The 27,248-nt window shown below is 50.2% G+C and overlaps 1 protein-coding gene across 6 annotated transcripts in view; it reads left to right on the top strand.

Moving 5' to 3' along the window:
- The window catches only part of ABCC9 (ATP binding cassette subfamily C member 9), a 184,550-nt gene that overhangs the window by 126,776 nt on the left and 30,526 nt on the right, over positions 1 to 27,248 (top strand). For all 6 annotated transcript variants that reach the window (XM_077267227.1, XM_077267228.1, XM_077267225.1 and 3 more), the window contains 4 exons: positions 11,210 to 11,335; positions 22,699 to 22,798; positions 22,916 to 23,148; positions 23,226 to 23,398. In XM_077267227.1, the coding sequence (XP_077123342.1) occupies positions 11,210 to 11,335; positions 22,699 to 22,798; positions 22,916 to 23,148; positions 23,226 to 23,398 (632 nt within the window). The remainder of the gene's footprint in view (positions 1 to 11,209; positions 11,336 to 22,698; positions 22,799 to 22,915; positions 23,149 to 23,225; positions 23,399 to 27,248) is intronic.

Below are 27,248 nucleotides of genomic sequence, written 5' to 3' on the forward strand. Positions count from 1 at the left end.
TCTCATTTCACCGTCAATACATGTGAGGGGGCAACTATATCTTTTGGGGTTCATTCCTCTGGAGGCAAGTGAGGTCTTTATTTTCTCTGCAGTACTAGTTAGCTCTTAGGCTGGTGCGTGGCGTCTAGAACCAACGTAGGCACGCTCCCTGGCTATCTCTAGTTGCGTTTGTCAGGTGTAGGGCAGCGGTCAGCCCAGGTTCCATCACCCTAGAGCTCGTCCGTTATCTATTTGTACTTTGCTTGTCCTGTGCTATCCCTAGCCATTGGGGATTCATGACAGTATAGCCGGCCCACAAAGTGTTAATTGTTTGGGCTGAAGCAGGAGAAATAGAACTGTTTAAGGGAAATTTTTTTTTTTTTTCCCTTCAGAGTTTTGCTGCCTAGCCCTTAATTGCTGTCTAGCTGCTTCTTACCTCCTCTTAACCCTTGAATGGCTCTGATCTTAGCTGTTTATCATGGATGTCCAGAGTTTGGCTTCCAGCCTGAGTAATCTTGCGGCAAAAGTTCAAAACATACAGGATTTTGTTGTTCACACTCCCATGTCTGAACCTAGAATTCCTATTCCAGAGTTCTTCTCTGGAGATAGATCTACCTTCCTGAATTTCAGGAACAATTGCAAATTGTTTCTTTCTTTGAAATCTCGCTCCTCTGGAGACCCTGCTCAACAGGTCAAGATTGTAATATCTTTCCTGCGGGGCGACCCTCAGAATTGGGCATTTGCATTGGCACCAGGGGATCCTGCATTGCTCAGTGTGGATGCGTTTTTTCTGGCATTGGGATTGCTCTATGAGGAACCTAACCTAGAGATTCAGGCTGAAAAGGCTTTATTAGCCCTCTCTCAGGGGCATGATGAAGCGGAAATATATTGTCAAAAATTTCGGAAATGGTCGGTGCTTACTCAGTGGAATGAGTGCGCCCTGGCTGCAAACTTCAGAAATGGTCTTTCTGAGGCCATTAAGGATATTATGGTGGGGTTCCCTACGCCTACAGGTCTGAATGAGTCTATGGCTATGGCCATTCAGATTGATCGGCGTTTACGGGAGCGCAAACCCGTGCACCAGTTGGCGGGGTCTTCTGAACAGGCACCTGAGACTATGCAATGTGATAGAATTCAGTCCAGAAGTGAACGGCAAAATTATAGGCGGAAAAATGGATTGTGTTTTTATTGTGGTGATTCAGCTCATGTTATATCAGCATGCTCTAAACGCACAAAAAGGGTTGATAAATCTTTTGCCATTGATACTCTGCAGTCTAAGTTCATTTTGTCTGTGACTCTGATTTTTTCACTGTCTTCCATTTCCGTCGATGCCTATGTGGATTCAGGCGCTGCCCTGAGTCTTATGAATTGGTCATTTGCTAAACGCTGCGGTTTTAGTCTGGAGCCTCTGGAAGTCCCTATTCCTCTGAAGGGAATTGACTCTACACCATTGGCTATGAATAAACCGCAGTATTGGACACAAGTGACCATGCGCATGACTCCCGTTCATCAGGAGGTGATTCGCTTCCTTGTACTTTATAATTTACATGATGTACTAGTGCTTGGTCTGCCATGGTTACAAACTCATAATCCTGTCCTGGACTGGAAAACAATGTCTGTGTTAAGCTGGGGATGTCAGGGGGTTCACGATGATGCACCTCCGATTTCTATCGCTTCATCTACTCCTTCTGAGATCCCTGAGTTTTTGTCTGACAATAGGGATGTTTTTGAGGAGCCTAAGCTCAATTTGCTCCCTCCTCATAGAGAGTGTGACTGTGCTATAGAATTGATTCCTGGCAGTAAGTTCCCTAAGGGTCGTTTATTTAATCTGTCACTACCAGAGCATACTGCTATGCGGAATTATATTAAGGAGTCCTTGGAAAAGGGACATATTCATCCATCTTCGTCCCCTCTGGGAGCAGGTTTCTTTTTCGTGGCTAAAAAAGATGGTTCCCTGAGGCCTTGTATAGATTATCGCCTTCTGAATAAGATTACAGTCAAATACCAGTATCCATTGCCATTATTTACTGATTTGTTTGCTCGCATTAGGGGGGCTAGGTGGTTCACTAAGATAGATCTTCGCGGTGTGTATAATCTGGTGCGGATAAAACAGGGTGATGAGTGGAAAACCGCATTTAATACGCCTGAGGGCCATTTTGAGTATTTGGTAATGCCTTTTGGACTCTCCAATGCTCCGTCAGTCTTTCAGTCCTTTATGCACAATATTTTCCGTGAATATCTGGATAAGTTTATGATTGTGTATTTGGATGATATTTTGGTGTTTTCTGATGACTGGGAGTCTCATGTTCTACAGGTCAGGAAGGTGTTTCAGGTTCTGCGGGCCAATTCTCTGTTTGTGAAGGGTTCAAAGTGTCTCTTCGGAGTCCAGAAGATTTCTTTTTTGGGGTACATTTTTTCTCCTTCTACTATTGAGATGGATCCCGTCAAGGTTCGGGCTATTTGTGACTGGACACAACCTACATCTGTTAAGAGCCTTCAGAAGTTCTTGGGGTTTGCTAATTTTTATCGTCGGTTCATTGCTAATTTTTCCAGTATTGTCAAACCATTGACTGATTTGACTAAAAAGGGTGCTGATGTTGCTGATTGGTCTCCTGCGGCCGTGGAGGCCTTTCAGGAACTTAAGCGCCGGTTTTCTTCTGCTCCTGTGTTGTGTCAACCAGATGTTTCACTTCCTTTTCAGGTTGAGGTTGATGCTTCCGAGATTGGAGCGGGGGCGGTTTTGTCACAGAGAAGTTCTAATGGCTCGGTGATGAAGCCATGTGCATTCTTCTCTAGAAAATTCTCGCCCGCCGAGCGCAATTATGATGTGGGTAATCGGGAGCTTTTGGCCATGAAGTGGGCATTTGAGGAGTGGCGTCATTGGCTTGAGGGTGCTAAACATCGTGTGGTGGTCTTGACTGATCACAAGAATCTCATTTACCTTGAGTCTGCCAGGCGTTTGAATCCTAGACAGGCTCGTTGGTCGTTGTTTTTTTCTCGTTTCAATTTCGTGGTTTCATACCTGCCAGGTTCAAAGAATGTGAAGGCAGATGCTCTTTCCAGGAGTTTTGTGCCTGACTCTCCTGGAGACTCTGGGCCTACTGGTATCCTTAGGGATGGGGTAATATTGTCCGCCGTATCCCCAGATTTGCGACGTGCATTGCAGGAGTTTCAGGTGGATAAACCGGATCGTTGTCCACCAGAAAGACTGTTTGTTCCGGATGATTGGACCAGTAGAGTCATCTCCGAGGTCCATTCTTCTGTGTTGGCTGGTCATCCTGGAATATTTGGTACTAGAGACTTGGTGGCCAGGTCTTTTTGGTGGCCTTCCTTGTCTAGGGATGTGCGTACCTTTGTGCAGTCTTGTGAAGTGTGTGCTCGAGCTAAGCCTTGCTGTTCTCGGGCCAGTGGGTTGTTGTTGTCCTTGCCCATCCCGAAGAGGCCTTGGACGCACATTTCCATGGATTTTATTTCTGATCTTCCGGTTTCACAGAAAATGTCCGTTATCTGGGTTGTGTGTGACCGCTTTTCTAAGATGGTTCATTTGGTGCCCTTGCCTAAGTTGCCCTCCTCCTCTGAGTTGGTCCCTTTATTTTTTCAGAACGTGGTCCGTTTGCATGGGATTCCGGAGAATATCGTTTCTGACAGGGGATCCCAGTTTGTGTCTAGATTTTGGCGGACGTTTTGTGCCAAGATGGGCATTGATTTGTCTTTCTCGTCTGCATTCCATCCTCAGACGAATGGCCAGACGGAGCGAACTAATCAGACCTTGGAAACTTATTTGAGGTGTTTTGTTTCTGCTGATCAAGATGACTGGGTTGCTTTTTTGCCACTGGCCGAATTTGCTCTTAATAATCGGGCTAGTTCTGCCACGTTGGTCTCTCCTTTTTTTTGTAATTCGGGGTTTCGTCCTCGTTTTTTCCTCTGGTCAGGTGGAGTCTTCGGATTGTCCTGGAGTGGACGTGGTGGTGGACAGGCTACATCAGATTTGGAATCAGGTGGTGGACAATTTGAAGTTATCTCAGGAGAAGACTCAGCAGTTTGCTAATCGCCGTCGCCGCGTGGGTCCCCGACTTCTTGTTGGGGATTTGGTGTGGTTGTCTTCTCGTTTTGTCCCTATGAAGGTCTCTTCTCCTAAGTTCAAGCCTCGGTTCATCGGTCCTTATAGGATCTCGGAGATTCTTAACCCTGTATCTTTTCGTTTGGATCTCCCAGCATCGTTTGCTATTCATAATGTGTTCCATCGGTCATTGTTGCGGAGGTATGAGGTGCCCGTTGTTCCTTCGGTTGAGCCTCCTGCTCCGGTGCTGGTGGAGGGAGAATTGGAGTATGTTGTTGAGAAGATCTTGGATTCTCGTGTTTCCAGACGCAAACTCCAGTATTTGGTTAAGTGGAAGGGTTATGGTCAGGAGGATAATTCCTGGGTGGTCGCCTCCGATGTTCATGCGACTGATTTGGTCCGCGCCTTCCATAGAGTTCACCCTGATCGCCCTGGGGGTTCTCGTGAGGGTTCGGTGACCCCTCCTCAAGGGGGGGGTACTGTTGTGGATTCTGTTTGTGGGCTCCCTCTGGTGGTTACTGCTGGTACTGGGTGACTTTGGTGGGTTGCGGCCTTTGGTTTCCACCTGTCCATCAGAGGCTGGGTGTTTCCTATTTTACCTGGCCTTTCTGTCATTCCCTTGCCGGCTATCAATGTATTCAGATGTGCTCTGTTTGGTTCCTGCCTACCTGCTCCCAGATCTTTCAGGATAAGCTAAGTGCTGATTTTCAGTTGTTTGGTTTTTTGTCCAGCTTGCTTATTATGTCTCTATGCTAGCTGGTAGCTCTAGTGGACTGAGGTTCTCCCCATGTGCCATGAGTTGGCACATGGGTTCTTGTAATCTCAGGATGGTTTCTTTTGATTAGGGTTTTTTGCTGACCGCTCAGTCCCCTTTTGTATCGTTCTGCTTTCTAGTTTACAGCGGGCCTCAATTTGCTAAAACTATATATATCATCTCTATGTGTGTGCCTTCCTCTCATTTCACCGTCAATACATGTGAGGGGGCAACTATATCTTTTGGGGTTCATTCCTCTGGAGGCAAGTGAGGTCTTTTTTCTCTGCAGTACTAGTTAGCTCTTAGGCTGGTGCGTGGCGTCTAGAACCAACGTAGGCACGCTCCCTGGCTATCTCTAGTTGCGTTTGTCAGGCGTAGGGCAGCGGTCAGCCCAGGTTCCATCACCCTAGAGCTCGTCCGTTATCTATTTGTACTTTGCTTGTCCTGTGCTATCCCTAGCCATTGGGGATTCATGACAATCAGCCCTCCCAATCTATAGCTTACTAACCCTAAGGCATAAGAGGTTACAGGGTCTAGTAAGAAAAGGGGATACAGAGTATACTTATCAACCATCCATGGTGATTCCAGGAAATGCAGCCACAGCAAGAGAGAGCTCTAAACACATGTGTTGTCCCTTTTATGTCCAACCAAGAAGAGGTGTGTCCAGCCCCAGGTGTGTGGGGATGAGGTCACGAGTCTATTGTCCACTAAGATATACCTCCTCAGTGTTTTTCCAGCTCATGGCAGCTATGTTCTACAGCAGGCTGGAGGGGGGAGGGCTTTGCTCCATGTGGTATACATGTGGGGGAAATACCCAAAACATGCAATATACATTTTGGGGCACTTCCTCTTCTACACCTGCTTTTGGAGAAACCCACTCTGCACTCGTTGGGTTTAGTTTCTAGCGATTTGAGGAAGTTATAGATCTCTCGATGGACATCCGGAATATATCATTCTTATATCTCTAGCCCTAATCTGTGCCAATAGACATACACTTAGGGCTCCTTCTCACTTGCGTGAAATACGTCCGAGTCTCGCAGGTTAAAACCCTGCTCTGGCGCCGGCACCCCAGAGCGGAGCGTGCGGCCGCACAGCAATACATGGAACCGCACGCTCCGCTCTGGAGTGCCGGCGCCAGCGCAGGGTTTTAACCTGCGAGACTCGGACGTATTTCTCGCAAGAGAGAAGGAGCCCTTAAAAGAACAATAGAATCTCATGCTTTCTGTACCAGTTCTAGTTACCAGCCCCCACTCTACACTGATACATTGTTACCGGCCCACTCTACTCTGATGCATTGTAACCAGCCATGTTCCGCACTGATACATTGTATCCGCCCCGCTCTACACTGATACATTGTAACCAGCCACTGCTCTAAACGGATACATTGTAACCGGCCCCACTCTTCACTGATACATTGTAACCAGCCCCCCCCCCCGCTCTACACTGATACATTGTAACCAGCCCCCACTCTACACTGATACATTGTAACCGACCCCGCTCTACACTTGTCACAATAATGTGAAAATGTCATATTGTGAGTTTAGTTTCAGAAGGTTACATGGCTTTCCAGACACACGCTGAAGATTCGACCCCCCTTTCTCCCCCTCTGCATTCACTCATACAAAAACAATGCCCGATGGCAGACACTCTGTGCAACCTGATACCAATGTGTGAGCAGTTTATGGCTTTTAGCTGCAGCAGACAAATCTCCCTAAAACTACCCATTCCCTCCTCCCAACCAATACCAGCCCGTACTGGTATAGCCACTTCCAACCTGCATGCATTTCTTTGTTAGATTAACAGGATATATAGGGGCACCAATCCGGGCTAGGATTATAAGAATTATATATTCCGGATGTCCATCGATAGATCTATCACTCACTGAAAGCGCTAGAAGCTAAACGCAACGAGTGCAAAGTGTGGGTTTCTCCACAATCAGTTCAGGTAATTACCCTGTGTTTACACTTAAAAGAATACCCATGTTGTGGGGCACATTCTGATCATCGTGTATTTTTTTATATAGGGTTAATACAGCGAGATATGCGTAAAAATAGTTTTCATATGGTCACAGATCCCACCGTGCTGACACCAAATTGTCACGTACCCACTTCCCAGCACGCGACTTGGGGTTGTGCCTGCAAAGGTTAATCTATCTCCCCTCTCTCAGTCCAGCATTCAACCTCTGTCCTATGCTGTAATGGGAGCATAAGTCACACACCGACCCAGACCAAACACCTGCTCATACACGCTGCCACCACTCACCGAATACACGGGCGATGAGTCCCGGAAATATTACTACTACTGTCTGCCAATCATGAGGCTCACACAGTTTAAGGCTATGGATTCTTTAGAACATACAAGGTTCAACTTGTTAAAGTTTTAGGCTTTAATACAAAAAGGTACAGGGCTTACAATAAAAAAAAGGTATAAAAATATGCTAATAAAAAGACATACAAATATGCAAAACAATTCTACAAATAAACAGGAGAAAACTTACAGAAATAGCTAACTTTTTAGTTTGCTTTCTGCTTCCTGGGGGGGATGAATATGGACTGGAACACATCAGCTTGGCTGTCCCTCAATCTGTGAACACGATTCAATGTGTATAGGCCTAATTTATAGAGTTAACTTGGAGGTCAGATTTCTAGACCTGCCTCTCAGGTTTATATTATAATTGCTTGTTTTTGATTGGACCACGGCCGCTCCCCCAATGAATATATTATTTCCTCTGAAATTCTCTGTGTAAGTTTCTCACATATAGATAGTGTCAGGCTGTAATTGACTTCTCCCTTCAAAAGAGCTAGAAGGTGTGAAATGTTTCCCCTTCTTCCTGGTTCCCAGCAAGACCCCCTGGCGAGATTGGAGACAGCAGACTGCCTTCTCAGGACAACATGCTGTGACCCCTGTGAGACCTGCAGTTTACGGACAGATGTTAAATTACTGCTGGCTACACATATAAACCTATACATATTTCACTACACACATATATACCTATTCATATTTCACTACACAAGTGAAGGGAAGTTTTCAGTCTCTATGTGATGTCACCACAAGGGGAGGGCTTTGATTTTAGGCTAGGGAATAACTTAGTTTGACAGAATTCTTTGCAGTGTCTTTTGTCCGGGGTCTAGCTGCTATACAGAGTGGTGCTATGCATCTGGATATATGCTCACCCCTCCCCCAGCACACGGCCAGTCAAGATGATACAATGACATAATGACCTGTAAGCGTTCTTTTCAATTTGAATCCTATTTTATTTGTAATTGTATTGTACACATGATTTTGTCTTCTTTATACTATCTTTTTATACTTTGTAAACACTGTCTACCTTTTTTTTGTAGTAAAATATAAAATTACTAGCTTGTCTCTCCGTGCTCTAAATGAACTGTAGCGTACTCTGAAGTGAATTACGCTACTGATTTGGGTTGGCTCCGGACCCCTTAATCCTTGGAAAATCGGAGCTGGTGGCAGCATAATTTGTCCTGTGCAATTGGGCGTTGATAATTATTGTTCCCCCCTGTGTGGGAGTAGTTATATCACCCTCGCTGCAGCGTGCCAGTCATGGATCCCACCGTGCTGCCAACAATATGTCACAGATCCCAATGGATATGTCAGGGATGCCCCCAATCTGTCACGGTTCACAGGGAAGATACCTTTATCATCCCCACTACTCACACCAATTTGTCACGAACTGGGGTGGTTTGGTTGCCTGTTGTGAATTCTGCTCTTGTGCTCCCTCCGGTGGTTGTTAGTGGTAGTGCAGTGGTCTCTGGATTGTAGGCCAGGGCAGGCGTTTCTGCTTATTGCAGTTCTATTAGGTATTTAGGTTTGTAGGATCCTTCAATCCCTGCCAGTTGTCCATTGTATCTTGGAGGGATTGCATCTCTGTCTGGCTCCACTTGCCCTGCTGACATTTCAGCTAAGATAAGTGCCTTGTTTTGGTTCTCTGTAGCACGCATGCAGTGTGCTTTTATGTGCAGTGCAATCTATTGTGTTTTGTCCAGCTTGACTTGTTTGGATTTTTCTGTCATGCTGGATTCTTTGGAGATGCAGATATACATCCTATGTCTTTAGTTAGATGTAGTAGATAGTATATTCTGCTGTGGATTTTTCTAGAGTTTTAATACTGACCGCTTAGTACTCTGTCCTATCCTTTTCTATTTTAGCTAGAAGTGCCTCTTTTGCTAAACTCTGTCTTTTCTGCCTGTGTACGTATTTCCTCTTAAACTCACAGTCAATATTTGTGGGGGGCTGCCTATCCTTTGGGGCTCTGCTCTGAGGCAAGATAGGATTTCCCATTTCCATCTTTAGGGGTATTTAGTCCTCCGGCTGTGTCGAGGTGTCTAGGCCATGTTAGGTACATCCCACGGCTACTTCTAGTTGCGGTGTCAGTATTAGGATTGCGGTCAGTACAGGTACCACCTACTCCAGAGATAGTCACATGCGGCTCCAGGGTCACCGGATCATAACAGTACAACTGGCCAACAATGAGTTAAATGCATCTCAGAAGAAGGGAAGAAAAGTGCTGAGCCATTTTTTTTTCTGTAGTCTGTTTTCTCTTTCCTTCCGTCTTTTCCTCTGGGTGACTGAAGAGCTGTGTGCTAGCATGGATGTTCAGGGATTAGCTTCTCGTGTAGACCAACTGGCTGCTAGGGTACAGGGTATTTCCGATTATATTGTTCAGACTCCGGTTTTAGAGCCTCGGATTCCTACTCCTGATTTATTTTTTGGGGACAGGTCAAAATTTTTGAGTTTTAAAAATAACTGTAAACTGTTTTTTGCTCTGAAACCTCGTTCTTCTGGTGATCCCATTCAGCAGGTTAAAATTGTCATCTGCCTGCTGCGTGGCGATCCTCAGGATTGGGCATTTTCCCCGGAATCTGGGAATCTTGCCTTGCTTAATGTAGAAGCCTTTTTTCAGGCTCAATAATTATCAACGCCCAATTGCACAGAACAAAGTATGCTGCTACTAGCTCTGATTTCCTAAGGATTAACGGGTCCGGAGCCAACCCAAATCAGTAGCGTAATTCACCTCAGAGGATGCAAAGTTTGTTATAGAGCAGGGAGAGACAAGCTAGTCATTTATATTTTACTCCAAAAAAAGGTAGGTAATGTTTACAAAGTATAAAAGATATTATAAAGAAGACAAAATCATGTGTACAATACAAATTACAAATAAAATGGAATTAAAATTGAACAGAACACTTACAGGTCATTATGTCATGGTATCATCTTGGCTGGCCATGTGCTGGGGGAAGGGTGAACTTATATCCAGATGCATAGCACCCCTCTGTACAGCGGCAGGACCCCAAACAAAAGACCCTCCCAGAATGCTGGTCTCACTAAGTTATTCTATCCCAAAGCCCAGGCACTCCCCCTGTGGTGACATCACTTAGAGGCTGACACCTCCCCTTTACTTAGAGCTATGTTAACTATTTTTATGCATAACTTGCTGTGTGAACCTTGCATAAGTACGACACCTTTCTCATGATGTTCCCCATGTGAGGGGCGTTCTTTTAAATGTGAACACAAAATAATTACGTGAGCCGCTTACTGAGAAATCCGCACTTTGCACTCATTGCGTTTAGCTGCTAGCGCTTTCAGTGAGTGATAGATTTTCCGATGAACATCTGGAATATCTCTAGCCCAAATCGGTGCCACTATATATAACTTTAATTGAACAAAGAAACTCAGGGATTTACACCAGTTCCAACTAGTATTAGATGGGAGGAGGGAATGAGGAGTGTAGGGATCTGCTTGCAGCTTAGAGCAATAAACTTCAGTGATTCTAGAGAGGGTTTTGAATTACACACATAGCAGCTGGCAGAGTGAGAAGAGGTCGGAATGGCCCACAGCATCTGTTCTCTGCTCTTGGATGTAGCAGAGCTCAGTGTGCGCGATAATACACAATCAAATACCTCATGTTTCTGACAGTGCCCAATAGCCAGTACATAGCAGGCAGCCCTTCTGGCGACTAATTATCCTAGGTGCAGTACCCTGACTGACCTGAAGGTAAGGGGGCGCCAGAGAGCTGCAAGTTCCAAACCAGAACTGGGATATAGATAAATCCCCTTCAGAAGGAACCAGGGGCAACCAGACAACCCCGATTCATGACACATTGGTGAGAGTGGTGGGGATGATAAAGGTATCCTCCCCGTGAACCATGACATAGTGGTGGGATCTGTGACAACGCTGATACATTGTAACCAGCCCTCACTCTACACTGGTACATTGTAACCAGCCCCAGTCCGAATATTTAAGCTCATGAAAAATGGTTGATTCCATTCACTGACAACAGGCAGAGATCCTGAAAGCAATAAAAAAGATATATATTGTCTGTCAGAGCTGCCGAACTTTGCTTTTAGCTTCGTGTCCCACCCCTCCCCGACAGCGGATTCACCAGGTCTCCATTACAGATCATCGCCATGAAGGACGGATTCATCCTCCGAGAAGGAACCTTAAAAGACATCCAGAATAATGACAACGAGCTTTACGAGCACTGGAAGACGCTGATGAATCGTCAGGACCAGGAGCTGGAGAAGGTACCGGGCACCACATCATGTCTTATCCTCCAGGTCTTTTATTGAATAAAATAAAATACTTTACATGATAATAACAAAGATACATTACAAATAAAACACAACAGAACAAAACATAAGAACAGAGCTCCAATCAGACGACAACAAAAGACAAAAATCACAAAGACATAAACCGGAAATGGAACAAAAATGTAGAAAGTTCATGACCTACAAATCAGGGACGTGAAAGAAAAATTCCAATAAAAATAAAGAAAGCAAAAACTAAAAGACGACAAACAAAATACTCATAACAACATGAATACCCCTGTAAAAAATATAAATATAAATAATAGTATAAAATCACGTAAGACCCCCGGCCCAGCTTCATTCATACTACTATATACAACCCCAACTACATTCACACCGTCCTATATACAATATTATATACATATATACACTATAAACACATTATACTAAACCGAACACTATACAACACCGCAAACACAACAAAACCCTACCGGTCCCACTGCCTTACCTTACAGCCACCCCCTTACACCACCACATCCACCCCACCACAAACCTAAATACAATACAGTGTACAAGATTAACATTAACACATTTTTGTTTTTTTTTTTCTCTTTTTACTATTTTTTTTTCTTTTTTAATATATATATACACACAGCTGCTCTAACTATCCCGCCACCCCTGATCCAGCTCTGGCCACAAAGTTCAGGAATTATCCGAGCTAGGATCAGGCCCCAAAGTTTTTCCCCAGGTGGGGCCTGGGCCAGGCCAGATCAGTCTCTTATCACCGCCGTTGAACCCCCCAATCCCCCCACCCAACCTAACTAAGACCCTCTATTATACACACTATATACAATATATACAATGCACTATATACAACATATACATAAACCAACATCACAGAACACAACCTACATACTCACCACCCAAGGCTCAAGTTCGATGCCTGCAAACCTTCTATTCAAGGAACAGAAATACAAAACAAAAATCTAGGGTGTAAAGACATCAGCCCACCACCAGTATATAGGAGGGCTAACGGACTAAGGCACCCCGAAGGAGAAACCCCTCCAGAGATGGGCCGCCCTCCGGGCACCCAGTCTTTCGCACTCCAGAGAACGCACCTTCACCAGGGCACCTAGGATGCTGCTACCAACTTCATCTACACGGAGGATTTTACTCTGCGTCGTAACTAAAACTCGTGCGTTCCACGTGAAGTACCTGACCACTGCGCTGACTAAGAATAAAGTGGCTCGGTCCCTTCTCCCGAGGTCTCTGAACGCTCCATAGGCCCACTCGGCATAGGACAGAGTGGCCAGCCGCGGCCAACCAATGGAAGCACCCACCCTGTTGTACACCTCTGTATTAAAGGGACAATGAAGCAGGAAGTGCTCCATGCTTTCCAGCATGGTAGCGCAATCCTCACGGGGACAATTCCTGTCCACGGAGCTCCTGTGCTTCAAATTGTCCCTCACATACAACTTACCTTGGAAGCAGCGCCAAGTCAAGTCCCAATACTTCTTGGGGATCCTACTAGAATTTAACAAACTTAACCCAACCTCTAGATCCCGACTCGGGCAGTCCCTGAGGACCAATGGTCTCTGAAAATGCGAAAGCAAGACCCGCATGTCGAGGAGTTTCCTCGGGAGGGACCTCACTTCCCACATTCCCAGACCCCACCGGCGCATCATTTTCAGAACCGGGGTAACATAAGCCGGGAGATGCCCGTGCGGTGTGCGAAGATCCTTCAATCTTCCCCCTGTCTCCCATTCCTGGAAGAAAGGCTGAAACCATCCTTTGCAGGAGAATACCCACGGAGGAGCCCTCTCTTTCCAGAGGTTTGCCACATTAACTTTCAAAAAGGTGTTCACTAGAAACACCACGGGGTTCACCATATTCAACCCCCCTAGTCTCCTCGTGCGATAAGTGACCTCCCGTTTGACTAGGTTTAGTCTATTCCCCCATAACATCTGGAAGAACAGACTGTAGACCCGTGTCCAGAGAGGCTCCGGCAAGACACAGACGCTGCCCAGGTAGATTAACAAGGGGAGCAGGAAAGCTTTGCACAGGTCAACCCTTTCCCTCAGGGTCAAAGACCAACCCTTCCATTGGTCCACTTTTTGGGTGACACCCTTGATTCTGCCTTCCCAGTTTTTCGTGGGGTAATCACCCTGGCCAAATTCGATGCCTAGGACTTTGGCATGTTCTTGGGGTTCGGGGAGGGTGTCCGGAAGATCAAACGTGGGATCCCCGCCTCCCAGCCAGAGACTCTCACACTTGTCCTGGTTGACCTTGGACCCGGATGCCTCCGAGTAGCTCTCCACTTCTGACATCACCACCATCGCCTCCTCTTGCGAAGAAACAAAGACAGTAACGTCGTCCGCGTAGGCCACTACCCTCAGGATAGCCTCTGGCGCCAACCCGCCCATCCTCACCCCCGCCAACGGTCCACAATCAACCCTTCTGAGGAAGGGATCGATCGCAAACGCGTAAAGCAAAGGACTAAGAGGGCAGCCCTGGCGGACAACAGATCCCACCCCGAAAGGTTGTCCAATCCACCCGTTTACCAGAGGGAAAGTCTCAGCCCCTGTGTACAAGGTCTTAAGCCAGTCCACAAACCCTCCAGGCAGACCATACCTCAAAAGAGTGGACCAGAGGTACTCTTGGTCGACCCGATCAAAGGCTTTTGCCTGATCCAGGGTCAGCAAGAACCCCTTCCAAAGGCCCGCCCTGCCTTGCTCCACGGCCTCTCGGACACCCAGAACAGCACTGAAAGTGCTACGGCCAGGAACGCAACAGTGCTGGGCCTCCGAAAGGAGCCGCGGTGCAAACTTCACCAGCCTATTGAAGAGTATCTTAGCCAAAACCTTCCTATCCACATTGAGAAGTGATATGGGACGCCAATTCTCAATGCGTGACGGATCCTTACCCTTTGACAAAATGATCAAAGCCGACCTCCTTAATGATCTCGGCAGAGTGCCCGAGGAGAGACACTCATTAAACACCTGAGTCAAGAGGGGGACCAAGGAGTCCCTAAAGGTCTTAAAGAACTCGGATGTTAAGCCATCCGGACCTGGCGATTTTTTGGGCCGGAGCCCATCGATCGCCAGTCTCACTTCCTCTTCTTTGATCGCTTCTGCCAAACCGCCCAGCGAGAGGTCAGCCCCTGGCTCAGGAACAGCTTCAGCCAGGAAAGCCGACATCCTGTCACGATCCAGTTCCTTCCTCCCCAAGAGGTGCGAGTAGTATGAACTGACGACCTCCAAGATCCCTGATCTGGACCTTCTCAGTGATCCCGTACTGTCCATCAGCCCGGTCACTATCTTACTATTCACTGACATCTTGCAGCTTCTGTAAGGGTCGGGCGAGTAGTACTTCCCGTAATCCCTCTCAAAAACCAAAGATGCGTGCCTATCATACTGACACCTCTTTAGCAAGGATTTCACACTGGAGATCGCCTCGCGGCTACCCCCAGTCGAGACAAGTTGCTTGAGTTTCCTCCTCAGGCTCTGATACAGGCGATCCCTGTTCAGGCTTCTGAGGTTCGAGAGTTGCCGGAAGAATCTCGCCACCCGATGTTTGAACATCTCCCACCACTCAGACTTAGTGTTACTTAGGCCCAGCAGCGGTACCTGGCTCTGAAGAAATTCCTCAAAGGACCGTCTTACAGCTTCTTCCTCAAGGAGTGACGAATTCAGCTTCCAATAACCTCTTCCCATCCGAGGAGTCTCTGTAACGCTCAGAGAAAACATAATCAAACAGTGATCGGAGAACTCCACCTCCACAACCGACAACGGCGAGGAGACGGCATCCTCCTTCAAATAAAACCTGTCTAACCTAGACCTGCACTGACTACCTCTAAAGAAGGTGAACCCCGCGTGGCCTGTGTTGTGCCGGATGTGGACATCCACCAGGCGTGCCTCACTTACTATCCTATTTAGCGCGACGCAATCGTAAGCCAGCCGGTCTTCGGAACCTCCTCTATCACAGGGTCTCGTGACGTTGTTGAAATCCCCTCCAAAGACCACCTGCCGACTCGAAAATAAGAAAGGTTTGATCTTCATGAAGAGACACTTGCGGTCCCACTTGGACTGGGGACCGTAGATGTTAATGAGCCGAAGCTCCTGTCCCCCAATGGAGACATCTAGGATCAAGCATCTCCCCATTTCTAACTCGATCAATCGTCTGCATTCAACCGCTGCGGTCTTAAAAAGGACCGCCACCCCGCTATACGGCTCGGCCGCAAGAGACCAGTAGGAGGGCCCGTGCCTCCACTCCCGCCTTGCTTTATGCATGGTTGATAGGTCGGTCAACCTGGTCTCCTGCAAAAACAAAATGTCGGCGTCAAGTTGGCCGAGAAAATGAAAGGCCGTGTACCTTGCCACATCTGACTTTATGCTGGCAACATTAATGGTTGCCAGCGTCAATGGGGTGGGTGCCGCCATCATGATTGATTGAATTAGATAGCCTTTTTCTTCCCACCCCCAACAGTTTCACCCTCTTCCTCTGACAATGATGAGTTTTTAGTGCGCTTAAGACAAACAGACTCATCCATTCTCTCCTTACATACACTCTGGCCCTTGTCTGGTGGTCCTGAGGTAGTCCCCCCCCAGAAGGCTTTGTATTTGCCCCCTGAGAAGAAGACCCAGCGACCTCCTGAGCCCCAACAACCTTGTCCGCAACCTCCGGCCCCGGGTCCCCATCGCCCCCCTCTGGAGGGGAGTCCTGGAGGGCCCGGAACCGGTTAGAGAGATCCACCAGAGGGGGGGCGGCTGGACCTTCCAATGGCACCTGGATCAGGGCTACGGAGTCAGAGGGGTCGCACTCCAAGGAGGAGGCACGAGGCCCGGACCCCCTCTTATCCTTAGTTGTTTTCCTGTTACCCTTTTTCTTTTGCTGTGACCACTCCCCATCTCCCTCATCCAGACTGTCACCGGATGAAGGTTCCTGGGCAGACATGGCGTCCTTTTGCTCCTCCCTTTCAAGTCTCTTGACTTCCTCGCTCAATTCGCCGTCTTTAGGACATACCTCCCAACTTTTGAAGATGGGAAAGAGGGACAAAGTTTGCGGCGCGCTTTGCGCGCCGCGGCAAATTTTAGGCCACGCCTCTGACCACACCCATTCATAATTAGTCACACCCATATCCACATCCCAACCACACCCATTTAGTACTGCCGATCACACTGTTTCATATACAATAATTATAAACAAAAAAATATGGCCACACATGATGCTCCATACTGTACGATGACCACACATGACGCTCCATAATATATAATGACCACACATGACGCTCCATAATATATAATGAACACACATGACGCTCCATACTGTATAATGAACACACATGATGCTCCATACTGTATAATGAACACACATGATGCTCCATACTGTATGACCGCACATGATGCTCCATAGTGTATAATGACCGCACATGATGCTCCATACTGTATAATGACCGCACATGATGCTCCATACTGTATGACCGCAAATGATGCTCCATACTGTATAATGACCGCACATGATGCTCCAGACTGTATAATGACCGCACATGATTCTCCAGACTGTATAATGACCGCACATGATGCTCCATACTGTATAATGGCCGCACATGATGCTCCATACTGTATAATGGCCGCACATGATGCTCCATACTGTATAATGGCCACACATGATGCTCCATACTGTATAATGACCGCACATGATGCTCCATACTGTATAATGGCCACACATGATGCTCCATACTGTATAATGACCGCACATGATGCTCCATACTGTATAATGACCGCACATGATGCTCCATACTGTATAATGGCCGCACATGATGCTCCATACTGTCTAATGACCGCACATGATGCTCCATACTGTATAATGACCGCACATGATGCTCCATATTGTATAATGACCACACATGATGCTCCATACTGTATAATGACCGCACATGATGCTCCATACTGTATAATGGCCACACATGATGCTCCATACTGTATAATGACCGCACATGATGCTCCATACTGTATAATGACCGCACATGATGCTCCATACTGTATAATGGCCGCACATGATGCTCCATACTGTCTAATGACCGCACATGATGCTCCATACTGTATAATGACCGCACATGATGCTCCATATTGTATAATGACCACACATGATGCTCCATACTGTATAATGACTGCACATGATGCTCCATACTGTCTAATGACTGCACATGATGCTCCATACTGTCTAATGACCACACATGATGCTCCATACTGTATAATGACCGCACATGATGCTCCATATTGTATAATGACCACACATGATGCTCCATACTGTATAATGACATACAGGCACGCAGCTCACACACGCACGCAGCTCACAAACACATGCAGCTTTGACACAAATGCATCACACACGCAGCCATCACACACACACGCAGCCATCACACATACACACGCAGCCATCACACACACACGCAGCCATCACACACACACACACGCAGCCATCACACACACACGCAGCCATCACACACACACGCAGCCATCACACACACACACACAGCCATCACACACACACACGCAGCCATCACACACACACACGCAGCCATCACACACACACACACACACGCAGCCATCACACACACACACGCAGCCATCACACACACACACACACGCAGCCATCACACACACACACACACGCAGCCATCACACACACACACGCAGCCATCACACACACGCAGCCATCACACACACACAGCCATCACACACACACAGCCATCACACACACACACACAGCCATCACACACACGCAGCCATCACACACACACACACACACGCAGCCATCACACACACACGCAGCCATCACACACACACGCAGCCATCACACACACACGCAGCCATCACACACACACACACGCGCGCGCAGCCATCACACACGCAGCCATCACACACGCAGCCATCACACACGCAGCCATCACACACGCAGCCATCACACACGCAGCCATCACACACGCAGCCATCACACACACGCAGCCATCACACACACACAGCCATCACACACACACAGCCATCACACACACACAGCCATCACACACACACAGCCATCACACACACACAGCCATCACACACACACACGCAGCCATCACACACACACGCAGCCATCACACACACACGCAGCCATCACACACACACACACGCAGCCATCACACACACACACGCAGCCATCACACACACACACGCAGCCATCACACACACACAGCCATCACACACACACAGCCATCACACACACACACGCAGCCATCACACACACACACACGCAGCCATCACACACACACACACGCAGCCATCACACACACACACACACGCAGCCATCACACACACACACACACGCAGCCATCACACACACACGCAGCCATCACACACATCACACACACACAATCTCCTCTGTGATGCAGGGGCGGCTGATGTCCATGTGCAGCTCTCTGCTGAAGTCTTCAGTCTCCTGCTCACAGCTCTGCACTATCCCGGCACCTCCCCCGTCTCTCCTTCTCTGCCGGGATAGCAGCTAAGAGCAGAAGCCGGAGCTCCGTGCACACACAGCCAGAGGTAGTGAATCGCTGACCTTTCTTCTTGATTGCTGCAGGCTCTCTCCTTCAGCGTGGCAGCGCCGCACAGGGGGCGGGAGGGGGGGGGGGTGTTGCGCGGGCGGTCAGGAGGCAGCTTTTATAAAAAAAAAAAAAAAACAGGCTGGCTCTCTCTACGTCCCGGAAGTGGGCGGGGCTTCACCGGCGGCCGCAAATTCGGGATTTTAAATGCCCGAAGCGGGACCCCGGTGCCAAAGCGGGACTGTCCCGCTGAAATCGGGACGGTTGGGAGGTATGCTTTAGGATCCTCAGCTGCAAGTGAAGCACCCGGGTCAGAGTTTAGGGTCATTACTCCCTGCCCCCTGTTCCCATGGCGCTGCTGCTGCCGCCTGATATTGGATGGCGGCAGCCTGCTCCTCACCGGTTCCCTGCCTCCTCCGCCTCTACTGGTCCCTTCACCGGCGAGATTAGTCCCGGCTTTCGCCTGTCCCGCACTCGCCGCTTTCAGGACCGCATTGGCAAAGGAACGCGGACAGCGACTGAACGGGTGACCGAGGTCACCACACAGGTTACACCTAATCCTGCCACAGGTAGCAGCAAGATGGCCGAGGTCCCCACACGGTGCGCATTTCTGGGTGGTACACTGCGCACTGAAGTGTGTGGGGCTGCCGCACCTGTGACAGACCTTAGGCTGCCCCCGGTAGAAAATCAAGATCCTGTCCCTCCCCAAAAATGTTGAGGAAGGGATATGGGTAACGGTGTTTCCTGAAACCTTCAATTTCACCATGAAGGTCCAGGCTCCTGACCAGATACCATGCTCATCGAGGGTCTTCTCGGGAATACCGAGGATGTCGCCGTATCGTCCCACCCATGTGGAGATGTCGACACAGGAAAGTGACTCGTTATTGGTCAAAACGGTCACCCTCCTGACCGAATTCTGGCGGGATATTGCCACAGTGTGGAAACCCTGCCATTCGGGGCGACCCCGAGCCAGCTCATGGCGAGACCAGAAAAGCTCAAGGCCCTCCGGTCTCACGAAGCTGACATCGAAGTAGGAGGTCCCATAGGGATGGATCAAGGCGAAGATGTCATATGCCACGAAGCCCATCCCCAGCAGGAGCTCAGCAACCTTTGACCGATCAGGACAGGCATCCTTGCTTACCCACTGGAGACGGGCCACGTTCCTACGGTTACTCCTCTGCCCCGGTGTCGGCAGAGACCAGACAGTCTCTGCCCCTCTATCTCGGAAGGCGGAAAGACCGTGTCTCTCTATCCAGAAAGACAGATCAACCTCCCTCCCCTCTACATTGATGGAACTCTCCCCTCTCCTCAGGGCGTCCAGGAAGCGCTGCTGCAAGTCACCATCCTCAGGGTCACCAGACAAGGGCGCACTACTACCCCCAGCAGTGACAGCTCCTGAATAGCTTGGGGCTGAAGACCCCGCCACCGCTGGGGAGGCAGCGGGACCACTACCTGCTTCCCCTCCACCAACACCAGTAATGCTCTCCTCATTCGCTCCACCACTACTCCCATCATTTGTAACTTCACTACTCCCATCATTCACTCCACCACTACTCCCACCATTCACTCCAACACTACTCCCATCATTCACTCCACCACTACTCCCACCATTCACTCCAACACTACTCCCATCATTCACTCCACCACTACTCCCATCATTTGTAACTTCACTACTCCCACCATTCGCTCCACCACTACTCCCACCATTCACTCCACCACTACTCCCATCATTCACTCCACCACTACTCCCACCATTCACTCCACCACTACTCCCATCATTCACTCCAACACTACTCCCATCATTCACTCCACCACTACTCCCACCATTCACTCCACTACTACTACCATCATTTCCTGCACAGCTCCTTTCATTCCCCTTACCACTGCCACCACTTCCCATCACTTTATTACCAGTATTCTCACCACCATTTGTCCCAGTGTTCTCTGCACCTTCCACAGTAACATCCATTCCTTCCTCACTTGTGTCTGGCTTCTCTGCACTCACACCTGCTGGACCGGGGGAGGGGTGCAGCACCACCCCCGGTTTCCCTTGATTGGTGCTCTGTTGTGTCTCTGGAGCGCCTTGCCCCCCTACTGCAGCAGTTTGTATTTTATTATTCTGGGCCCGCTGCTTGCTGGGGGGCACTGCCTGCCCCGCACCCACAGACTTCGGGGTCCTGGTGTCACATTTGGGTGCTGGAGCACTCTGTCCTCCCGTCGCAGCAGGGCGCCCAGTGTTCCCTGCAGATGATTTGTCCTGCTTTTTTTTTCCCATTTTGGACTCGCTGCTCTCCTGTCGCAGCCACGTGCCTCTCCTCTGTTGAGACGCACTGCGCCCCTGTCACAACAGTGCGCCCCCCTTTCGCCGCACCAAGTTTCTCGGACCTGCTCCCCACAGCCCCGGCGTCAGCCGGCTCAGCCGTAGTGAGCAGGGATGGAGTCTGCCCACACCGTCCCCCTTTCGCAACGGCGTGGACATCCCCCCCGCCCCCCTCAGCCCCGGTGATAACCGGCTTAGCCGCGGAGGGCAGAGAGGGAAACTCCTCGGGGTCCCCTATGTCCGGCGCCGTGAGTACCTCCACAGCCTCGCCCCCTGCACTGTTCCCCGCACAGACGGCAGCACCGCCGGACGTCCTCCTCCTCTCCCCACCTTGCCTATGCCCCGGACCCACTGCAGAGCCCGTGCCTTTAGGTTTGGTGGGGTTTACACAGGAGGCGGTAGGTGTAACATCATCCATCAGTACATATCTGTAACTCACCACCTCCCGTGCGGTCTCCTTCGTCTTCTTCTTCCTCTTCTTTGTTTCCTCTGCTGGCTCGTCCTCACCAAAGGAGAAGCGGTCCAGGTTCACTGGAGACTCCAGCTGTCGGATCTCCTGTAGCAGACCGCCCTCCTCCTCTTCCTCCGCTGACACTCCAGCCTGTGCTGTCGGAGTCCTCTGCCGTGCCGGGAGGCCGCTTCTCTGTTGTCGGCTCTGCGACTCACTCTCCCGGCTGGTTCCAGCTTGTAGGACTCCAGTCACAGCCACGTCGTCGTCCTCCTCCTCCTCCTCCTCCTCGTCGCTTAGGACGCCGGCTGGCGGCTCTCCTGAGGTATTTAACCCCTTCATTTCTGAGAACCGCCGCTGGTTCTTAAACCTCTCCAGGAAGGGACCTGCGCTTTTCTCAATCCCCTCCCGGAGGAGCACTAACCGGGCCACCTCATCTCTGAGGGCTCTGAACCTCTGGGAGGTCGCGGGTCTCTCCTTATTAGAGGCTCGGGTATTCAGGATTCGAGCCTCCCGCATCTCCTCCTTCAGCCCGGTCAGTGCTTTGCCGGCGTCCTCATACTCACGTAGCATGGCGACCACTCGGGAGGAGAAGGTACTCGTGGACTCGCCGGAGCTCCTCTCCCCCCAGGATGTTCCTGGGCTCTCCTTCCTGGGGCCTGGGGTGCCCCTGTCTCCCTCTCTGGGCGGACGATGAGCCGTCTCAGGGTTGGAGTAGGTGGGTATGGTTTTCTTCACCCGTCCCGACCTCCTCAGTCCCTCTTGGGCCGGTTGCTGCTGCTGCTCTCTGTCCCCCGCCGGCACAGACCGGGGAACAGAAGCCTGGGAAGCCATGTCGGCCTCCCAGGAAGCCTGCCTCTCCCTGGGGAGAAGAGAGGCCGACTCTGGGCCTCCAGCTGGAAGTGCTGGAGCTCACAATACAGGTGCTGATCCTAGCAGGGTGTGACTGATTGTGGGCACCTGTCCTCCAGTCACCTCCAGAGCTGCGCTCACATGCTGTCTTTCTCCCGCAGGACACGGAGGCGGACCAGGCCACGATGGAGAGGAAGACCCTCAGACGAGCCATGTATTCCCGGGAGGCGAAGGTGCATCAGATTGAGGAGGAGGGGGAAGGTAAGCGCTTGCTCCGCACACAGGGGTCTCCGATCAGCAGGGGTCAGTGGGTGCCTTCTTATGAAGAGGTAGCATCTGCTATTGTCTCTGGTGTCAGCTTTGACTCTCGTCACACAGAGGAAGAAGAGGAGGAGGATGAAGAAGACGACATGTCCACGGCCTTGAGACTGAGGACGAAGATGCCGTGGCGGACGTGCTGGCGGTACCTTACGTCGGGGGGCTACCTGCTGCTGTTCCTCATGGTCTTCTCTAAGCTGCTGAAGCACTCGGTGATCGTGGCGATCGATTACTGGCTGGTGCGTTGGACGTCCGGAGCGCAGAACATCAGTGGCGACTTCTACAACGTGACGGTAACGCTGCAGTAGATCGTTAGAAGCGCCGCCCACTCCTGAGGCTGCAGCCGATCACCTGGTCGCTTCCGTCACAGGTGCACAGGAATCGAGAGGAGCAGACGTACTACGTGGTGGGCTTCTGTGTCCTCAGCGCCTCCGGCATCGTCCTGTGTCTCATCACCTCCCTGACCGTGGAGTGGCTGGGACTGACGGCGGCCAGGAACCTGCACCACAACCTGCTGAAGAAGATCATCCTGGCCCCCATCAGGTAAGGCTAAGCCCCCTGCAGGTAATACCGAGATTCCCCACAGCTACTCCTGGCCCCCATCAGGCAACATCGGGCTCCCAGCAGCTCCTCCTGGCCTCCATCAGGCAACATCGGGCTCCCAGCAGCTCCTCCTGGCCCCCATCAGGCAACATCGGGCTCCCAGCAGCTCCTCCTGGCCCCCATCAGGCAACACTGAGCTCCCCGCAGCTCCTCCTGGCCCCCATCAGGCAACACTGAGCTCCCCGCAGCTCCTCCTGGCCTCCATCAGGCAACATCGGGCTCCCAGCAGCTCCTCCTGGCCTCCATCAGGCAACATCGGACTCCCAGCAGCTCCTCCTGGCCCCCATCAGGCAACATTGAACCCCCCACAGCTCCTCCTGGCCCCCATCAGGCAGCATTGAGACCTCCGCAGCTCCTCCTGGCCCCCATTAGGCAACATGAAGCTCGTTGCAGCTCCTCCTGGCCCCCATCAGGCAACATCAAGTCCCCTGCAGCTCCTCCTGGCCCCCATCAGGCAACATCGAGTCCCCCGTAGCTCCTCCTGACCCATATCAGGCAACATCAAGCTCCCCGCAGCTCCTCCTGGCACCCATCAGGCATCATTGAGCCCCCCACAGCTCCTCCTGGCCCCCATCAGGCAGCATTAAGCCCCCCAGCAGCTCCTCCTGGCCCCCGTCAGGCAACACCGAGTCCCCCGCAGCTTCTCCTGGCACCCATCAGGCAACATCGGGCTCCCCGCAGCTCCTCCTGGCCCCCATCAGGCAACATTGATCCCCCCACAGCTCCTCCGGGCCCCCATCAGGCAACATTGATCCCCCCACAGCTCCTCCGGGCACCCATCAGGCAACATTGAGCCCCTCGCAGGTAACACCGACACACCTGCAGCTTCTCCTGGCAGTGAGCTGATCCTCTGCTCATTTTCCCTTTGCCAGTTCTCCTTCTTGTAGAAACTTATCTTCCCAACTCTCTGACAGTTCTTCCTGGCACACGGTCGCAGTATATGGACTCCCCTTATATAATGTCACCTGCCCGGTTCTTTCCTCCCTCTGACAGTTCTTCTGGCACACGGTTGCAGTATATGGACCCCCCTTATATAATGTCACCTGCCCGGTTCTTTCCTCCCTCTGACAGTTCTTCTGGCACACGGTCGCAGTATATGGACCCCCCTTATATAATGTCACCTGCCTGGTTCTTTCCTCCCTCTGACAGTTCTTCTAGCACACGGTCGCAGTATATGGACCCCCCTTATATAATGTCACCTGCCTGGTTCTTTCCTCCCTCTGACAGTTCTTCTGGCACACGGTCGCAGTATATGGACCCCCCTTATATAATGTCACCTGCCTGGTTCTTTCCTCCCTCTGACAGTTCTTCTAGCACACGGTCGCAGTATATGGACCCCCCTTATATAATGTCACCTGCCTGGTTCTTTCCTCCCTCTGACAGTTCTTCTGGCACACGGTCGCAGTATATGGACCCCCCTTATATAATGTCACCTGCCTGGTTCTTTCCTCCCTCTGACAGTTCTTCTAGCACACGGTCGCAGTATATGGACTCCCCTTATATAATGTCACCTGCCTGGTTCTTTCCTCCCTCTGACAGTTCTTCTGGCACACGGTCGCAGTATATGGACCCCCCTTATATAATGTCACCTGCCTGGTTCTTTCCTCCCTCTGACAGTTCTTCTAGCACACGGTCGCAGTATATGGACTCCCCTTATATAATGTCACCTGCCTGGTTCTTTCCTCCCTCTGACAGTTCTTCTAGCACACGGTCGCAGTATATGGACTCCCCTTATATAATGTCACCTGCCTGGTTCTTTCCTCCCTCTGACAGTTCTTCTGGCACACGGTCGCAGTATATGGACCCCCCTTATATAATGTCACCTGCCTGGTTCTTTCCTCCCTCTGACAGTTCTTCTAGCACACGGTCGCAGTATATGGACCCACCTTATATAATGTCACCTGCCTGGTTCTTTCCTCCCTCTGACAGTTCTTCTGGCACACGGTCGCAGTATATGGACCCCCCTTATATAATGTCACCTGCCTGGTTCTTTCCTCCCTCTGACAGTTCTTCTAGCACACGGTCGCAGTATATGGACTCCCCTTATATAATGTCACCTGCCTGGTTCTTTCCTCCCTCTGACAGTTCTTCTAGCACACGGTCGCAGTATATGGACTCCCCTTATATAATGTCACCTGCCCGGTTCTTTCCTCCCTCTGACAGTTCTTCTAGCACACGGTCGCAGTATATGGACCCCCCTTATATAATGTCACCTGCCTGGTTCTTTCCTCCCTCTGACAGTTCTTCTAGCACACGGTCGCAGTATATGGACCCCCCTTATATAATGTCACCTGCCTGGTTCTTTCCTCCCTCTGACAGTTCTTCTAGCACACGGTCGCAGTATATGGACCCCCCTTATATAATGTCACCTGCCTGGTTCTTTCCTCCCTCTGACAGTTCTTCTGGCACACGGTCGCAGTATATGGACCCCCCTTATATAATGTCACCTGCCTGGTTCTTTCCTCCCTCTGACAGTTCTTCTAGCACACGGTCGCAGTATATGGACTCCCCTTATATAATGTCACCTGCCTGGTTCTTTCCTCCCTCTGACAGTTCTTCTAGCACACGGTCGCAGTATATGGACCCCCCTTATATAATGTCACCTGCCTGGTTCTTTCCTCCCTCTGACAGTTCTTCTGGCACACGGTCGCAGTATATGGACCCCCCTTATATAATGTCACCTGCCTGGTTCTTTCCTCCCTCTGACAGTTCTTCTAGCACACGGTCGCAGTATATGGACTCCCCTTATATAATGTCACCTGCCTGGTTCTTTCCTCCCTCTGACAGTTCTTCTAGCACACGGTCGCAGTATATGGACCCACCTTATATAATGTCACCTGCCTGGTTCTTTCCTCCCTCTGACAGTTCTTCTGGCACACGGTCGCAGTATATGGACCCCCCTTATATAATGTCACCTGCCTGGTTCTTTCCTCCCTCTGACAGTTCTTCTGGCACACGGTCGCAGTATATGGACCCCCCTTATATAATGTCACCTGCCTGGTTCTTTCCTCCCTCTGACAGTTCTTCTAGCACACGGTCGCAGTATATGGACCCACCTTATATAATGTCACCTGCCTGGTTCTTTCCTCCCTCTGACAGTTCTTCTGGCACACGGTCGCAGTATATGGACCCCCCTTATATAATGTCACCTGCCTGGTTCTTTCCTCCCTCTGACAGTTCTTCTGGCACACGGTCGCAGTATATGGACTCCCCTTATATAATGTCACCTGCCTGGTTCTTTCCTCCCTCTGACAGTTCTTCTGGCACACGGTCGCAGTATATGGACCCCCCTTATATAATGTCACCTGCCTGGTTCTTTCCTCCCTCTGACAGTTCTTCTAGCACACGGTCGCAGTATATGGACCCCCCTTATATAATGTCACCTGCCTGGTTCTTTCCTCCTTCTGACAGTTCTTCTAGCACACGGTCGCAGTATATGGACTCCCCTTATATAATGTCACCTGCCTGGTTCTTTCCTCCCTCTGACAGTTCTTCTAGCACACGGTCGCAGTATATGGACCCACCTTATATAATGTCACCTGCCCGGTTCTTTGCTCCCTCTGACAGTTCTTCTGGCACACGGTCGCAGTATATGGACCCCCCTTATATAATGTCACCTGCCTGGTTCTTTCCTCCCTCTGACAGTTCTTCTAGCACACGGTCGCAGTATATGGACCCCCCTTATATAATGTCACCTGCCTGGTTCTTTCCTCCCTCTGACAGTTCTTCTGGCACACGGTCGCAGTATATGGACCCCCCTTATATAATGTCACCTGCCTGGTTCTTTCCT

Source organism: Ranitomeya variabilis, chromosome 5, assembly GCF_051348905.1.
Source record: "Ranitomeya variabilis isolate aRanVar5 chromosome 5, aRanVar5.hap1, whole genome shotgun sequence".
Taxonomy (NCBI): Eukaryota; Metazoa; Chordata; class Amphibia; order Anura; family Dendrobatidae; genus Ranitomeya; species Ranitomeya variabilis.